Genomic DNA, 6,000 nt, shown 5'->3' with positions numbered 1-6,000 from the left:
ATTATGCTTTTGAGCTTACCAAGAATTTTGAGATATTAATAAAGGTAGTGAGCTTGAGACATAAGAGTTTGGAAGATTGTAACATATAGAGGCTTCTGCCCATAGTTAAACAAACCTAGACTAACTGCAATTAAAGACTACATAGTAGAGAGAGAGACAGAGATAAGAGAATGCAAATCTGGCACAAGGCATGCAACTTGGTATGCAATGCAATGTGCAATTACTAATATGAATGTTGGGAATGTTTGAAGACAAAAATGAGCTGCTTTAGATGTTGGGCTATGACTGACTCCTGATGTGCGAGGCTACTGAAGACTAAATGCTGATTTAGAGGCTACAGGGAATGCTGATGTAGATGCCATAACCTATGCTGGTGCAGATTCGAACTGTGGAAGGCCTTTTGTAGCTGAACTGGCGCCTTCCAAGAACTCCTCCGAACTGAAGCAGGAGTGCAATCGAGAGCATCCATCCCCCTCCCCATGATTGCATCACTGTCTCGAGTTCGTCAATGTAGAGGCCAAACAGGGTAGGTGATTAAGGACACCCTTGTTTGACCCCAATCGTGCTCATGATCTTGTCTGTCCACCCCGACCCTGCCCGGACTCTGCCTGAGACTCTCTCGTAAAGTGCCATGACAGCCCAAATGATCTCCTGGCCATAACCCAAATCTTGTAGGTGCCGGAGGAGGCGGGCTCTCGGGACCATATCAAATGCTTTGCGGAAGTCCACAAAGCAACAGTAAACCCTCTGCTTCCATGCCCTCGCCTCCTCGATGATACACTTGAGCGTGAGAATGGCATCCATGGTCCCATGATCCCACTGGAGTCTAGCCTGTCCTGTTGCTTTAAGTCCTCGACACTCTGCGAATCGACTAACCTCGGAATCAAGCACTGATGCATAAATCTTGGACATGACGTGTCCAATCATAATGGTCCCGTATTTCTCCGGGCTCATGGGATCCCATACCTTGTGGATGGGTGAGATAGTGTTAATGGTCCAGGTGCGTGGAAACCCCAAGCAAACCACTTCATTAAAGAGCAATGCTAAGATCGGGGCTAGGAGATTAATCCCATATGCAATGAACTCAGTGCATAGCCCCCCCTCATGATCCTTCGCTCGGCCATTATGAAGTTTCATTACAGCATCCTTCACTCCCCCCTTAGTGAAGAGGGTGCAAGAAGTGGGATGTAGTATATGTAAGAGGCCAGGGAGTGGCTAATTTGGGATGTCATATAGTGTGCGTGCATAATTATGCCAGACCTGGGTGTCAGTGAGAGGTGAGGGGGACCGTTCCTCTAGAAATCTATGCCAAAAGTTCTTAGAGTTGTTACTAAACAAAATGTTCAGTAATTCCTCGTTTCGGTGAACGAAATCTAGTTTCTTCCTATGTACTAGTCGACGATACTCGCATAGCGTCTCTGGTTCGCTCGGAAGATTGTTTTTGGCTGCGAATCTGAGCTGACGGTGTAAAGCCTTACACTAATCATCGTATAAGCTATTACAAGGTACAATCCCGGGTGATGGTGGGTGGGTGGAGCGAGTGGTGTGAGGGAAAGCGTGAAGCACAGCCCCGTGTAGTAAGCGGGTAATCAAGGCAGCGCGATCCAATAGGGGTATGAAGTCAATATAAGCGAGAAGTATGTACAGACGGCCCAAGTAAATAGGTGAGTGATCGCGATCAAAGCTTATGTCATTATAGGCGAAGTAAGAAATCAGTGGGATGGGAGGTGCTATGCAACGGGGAGTGGAAATACTAAAGAATAAGTAGGTATGATCAGCTCCGGGGGGGAGAGGTGCTATAGCAAAATTAGTGATGCGGGATGTGAAGGTAGGGGATCCCATGATGTAATCAACAACGCTAGAGCCTCCCCCATGTGGGAAGCACGTGAGACCACCTGAGGCGGGTCATCTATTAAGACCATTATAGATAATGAGATCACGCATCCTGCCGAGATCGAAAAGGGCCTACCCAACCATAAGATGTGACCGGCCCTCGTCTGTCAGCCGAAACACGTAGCATACCTGCACCCTCAAAGTCAATGTCTGGCAATAGAATGGAATTATCCCTGAAATCGAGGAGTGGTACCTGGTGGGCGCCTGTTCTCGGGGGACTTCTCCGTGGCTCAAGAAGTCAACAATGGACTGATAGAGGGCTGCAAATGGGGATGTCTCAGCCTCATCTCGAATATCTCTAGCAAGAGAGATCTCGGGAGGCATTTAGCATATGGCAACAAACAGACCCCGGTTGTCCATGTGTCGGACCTGGATCCAAAGAAACCTAGAAAACTGCTCTACTGAAATGGTCCCCAAAAGGGTGGATCTGTAAAGAACTGCTACTCCTCCTGACCCTCGTACTCCCCCTTGTCCCTAGTCTCAACTTTGTGGGCAGACTCCCATGTATATCCGCTGACTACTGGTAGTGGGCGCTGTGGACTCTGATGTGTCTCTGTGTATGTCGCGACCTGTATAGGATTTTGAGAAGTTCCTTAGTTCTGACCATAAGGTATCATTATAGTTCCAAATGGTACAGGATAAGGTCTCGGAGATATGAGTCTCATCGACCCCGCCTCCCTATGTGGGAGGCGGGGCTGATGCCCGATGGGGGCCTGTAAGAAGTTGTCCATCTCGTACTACTACCCACTTCCCATCCTTATGGGCTTGATCCCGCGGCTCCAACAGTGAGCGCCTCTCAACGTGGAGGGGGGTGAGGTCCTCATCTATGGAGATTGCTGGCTGATCTCGCAGAACTGATCTGCGTCGTAAAGCCAAAAGTTGTGCCTGAGCATCGTGAAACCGTATGATCAAGGGATGCTCTAGGTTGGGGTCTCTCCCCACCCGCCACGCCCTCTCGATCCTGTGCTCAGCTACACTCAGCGTAGTGGCCACGAAGGCCGTCGCATCTGTTCATTGATGTAGTCTCGGTGCGTGGGATCCTGCGTACTTTGATGTTGAGAGCCTTATTGGCTCTCTGCTGCTGCTCCATGAGAGTAGTTGAAACGGTTGCCCTCGCAGGTTCCCGTTTGGCCACGTCAACCCATCTGGAAGTATCCTCAATTACAGATTGCATGCTTGTAATTTGTGCCTCAACGTCTGGAGTGCTTCCTGGGACTGTGTGTATGGCGGTGACCTGCTGTTGGAGCTGCGAGATATCCTGTCTGAGTCCCTGAATGAGATCAGCCTGGTCCCGAATAGTCCGAGCCTGCTCTTGTATGACACGGCCCTGCTTCTGGGTGAAGCGGATCTGCTCCTGTGCAAAGCGTGTCAGCTCCACCTCGCGCTCATGGATACTGTGTACCTCCATAAGCAAGGTCTCCCAAGCCTCTGGTGAGTCAGCCCATCCGTGTCCTAGCTGCGACTGGAAGGTCTGGGGATGGGGGTAGAAGCTAGGTGGTGACTGGGTGAGCTGGATAAAATATGGAGATGACACTAGCATAGATGAGGCAATCCCAACGGGGTATGGGAGCGCAAGCTGATTGAGAGGGAGAGGAGAGAGAGAGGTCGGAGGCGTAATTCGGAGCAGTGTATGACACCCCCGAAGTAGATGTCATAATCAGTGAGAGCGCTGTAACGAGAGAAGAAGGGAGGGATGAAATCTATAACAACCCCGAGGAGGTCGATGTCAAAGGTATGTCCCTGACAATAACTGTAGCTGTGGATGTAGGGGCTACAGCTGAAACTGGGGCTGAAGCTGAGGATGAGGATGTAGCAGGGGCTGAAACTGAGACTGAAGCTGAAGCGGGGGCTGAAGTAGAGGTAGAGGCAGAGACTGAAGCTGATGTGGATCCCACCTTTGCTGTGCTGTCAACCCCAAGTCCACTTCGATTGTAGCACGTGTTCACATCCTCAAGTTTCAGTTGTGTTTGCTGTTTTTTTTGTTGTTGTTGTTGTTGTTGTTGTCATCCTTCTTGTTTTTGTCCGTCTCTTTATCTCGTTCTCCCTTTCCCATTTCTCTTGGACTAACTTCTCGATGTTTTCTTTGTACCGGGCTCTAGTACAGGGGGGTAAGAGGTGGGAACCGGAGCAAAAGCGGGAGCGCGAGGACCCCCTCCATGGCACTCCCGGGGGGGGGTTCAATGAAGAGGCATGGTGGGGGGCTGCTGCACAAAAGGCAGCAACAGCAGCACCGGGGGGGGGGGGGATGTTAGTTGCGGGGGGTAGGTTAGCTGCCGGGGGGAGTAGGCTTGCTTCGCGGGTTAGGTTAGTTTTGGGGGGGGGGGGGCGGGGGTGTGGCGGTGCAACCAAGGTACGGGCAGAGTGGCGAAGCAGCCGGGGGGGGTGTGCGCAAGCAGGAGCGGAGGGGGGTAAGCAGGAGAGGTGGCGGGAGGGCAGGAGCTGCAGGGCGGCAGTGTGGAGCTGCAGGCTGGGGGGAGGAGCTGGAGGGCGGTGGGAGGGTGGAGCTGCAGAGCGGCGGGAGGGTGGAGCTGCAGGGCGGCGGGGAGAGAGCTGCAGGTGGGGACGGAGAGAGAGAGAGAAAGAAAGAAATAAATAAATAAATTTTATTAAAGGTCCACGGAAGGCCATACATGGCCTATGGGACACAAAATCATCCGAAAGGGAAATACATCATCAACGATGCGCCAACTAGGTGGCCTCATCGTAATACAGCTAAGATGCCAAAAATGGCTACAAAAATCCTAGATACAAAATGAAATGAAATAGAGTACCAAAAATGCCTAGAGAGAGAGAGAGAGAGAGAGAGAGAGAGAGAGAGAGAGAGAGAGAGAGAAGAGAATGCCAATCTGACAGAAGACACACAACTTGGTATGCAATGCAATGTGCAAACACTAATATGAATGCTGCAAATGTCTGAATACAAAAATGAGCCCCTTTAAATGCCGGGCTATGAATAACTTTTGCTGTGAGGCTACTGAGGAATAAATGCTGATGTAGAGGCTATAGGGAATGCTGACGTAGATGCTGTAACCTAGCCGGTGTAGACCCGAACTGTGGAAGGCCTTCTGTAGTCGAACTGGCATCTTCCAAGAGCTGCTCTGAACTGAGTAGGGACTGTCTCTCCGGCTCTCAATGGTTATGAGACTCCATGGCATTAATATTTTGACAAGGGACATGATCATGTCATGGGACAAGGACATTGGCAGGGACAGTTCTTCTAGATCAGAGCCTGCGTAGAGTCTGCTACTACACTCCAGATAGTGACAGAGTGCCCTTGTGTTTTGCAACCTAGGGGTGGATGGTGTACTCTAGCTAGAGCCCGTCATGTTGCACCAAGATATCACAAATGACCACTCTCTGGCTATGGTATGATGGCAAAGGTTTAGAGTGGCTTGGTGGTAGGGCTAGCAATGACCGATTGACTTGCAGCCAAGTAGATGACTTGACCATGCACAGTGGCAACTAGCTGTGGGAGGGTCACCCTCTTTGGGAGGCACACTGGGACCCTGAAGCACGTGGTTTGGGCTCAAGCAGGCCTAATTGTCTGAACCAGTGTCCTCTTACACAATCTACATTGTGATAATGGCCTCTCCATGCAGGTACCCCGTGCTTGATTTGGGAGTCTCAGGCTCATTGCCTTGGTGAGGATCTCATAGGCAGTGCAAAGAAGAGGGAAGGGCCTCCTATTCCTGTGGACCAATGATCTTTCGTTTTTTTTTTTTGAAAGGAGGACCTTTGATGTGATCTGGGAAGATGATCAACATACAGACCATGGTTTTTAAATCTGAATAAAAGTGTAACATATGCTTTAATTTCACAGTTCACAATTATAAGTCCCATCTCTATATTACAGATGGTGGAGAGAATATTTCAAGACCTTGGACTCTTTGATGCTCTGCCTTTGGATACAAGCAAATTTTTTTGCTTCATCACCTCAGTAAGTTCCAAACATCTCTTCAGTCAGTCTGCCAGGATTTTCCTTTGCAGTTTCAGGGAAAAGAAATACAATTTTAAGAAGTAACACTGGAATTTCAGACTGCAGTTTTGATTACAAAACATACAGGTAAATTAGCAAAAATATAGTCTTTAACAAACAGCTCTCTATTG

At 49.5% G+C, this 6,000-nt stretch overlaps 1 protein-coding gene across 1 annotated transcript in view; it reads left to right on the top strand.

Moving 5' to 3' along the window:
* LOC147902798 (uncharacterized) overlaps positions 1 to 6,000 on the top strand; it is a 281,519-nt gene that overhangs the window by 1,376 nt on the left and 274,143 nt on the right. The window contains exon 3 of the mRNA XM_087374222.1: positions 5,747 to 5,830. Coding sequence (XP_087230348.1) covers positions 5,747 to 5,830 — 84 coding nt within the window. The remainder of the gene's footprint in view (positions 1 to 5,746; positions 5,831 to 6,000) is intronic.

This window comes from Dipteris shenzhenensis, chromosome 4 (genome assembly GCF_047967505.1).
Source record: "Dipteris shenzhenensis isolate YYH24624 ecotype China chromosome 4, Dip_SZ_1.0, whole genome shotgun sequence".
Taxonomy (NCBI): Eukaryota; Viridiplantae; Streptophyta; class Polypodiopsida; order Gleicheniales; family Dipteridaceae; genus Dipteris; species Dipteris shenzhenensis.
Note: the sequence above shows the minus strand (reverse complement) of the source record. Positions and strands in the feature narration are given on the sequence as shown.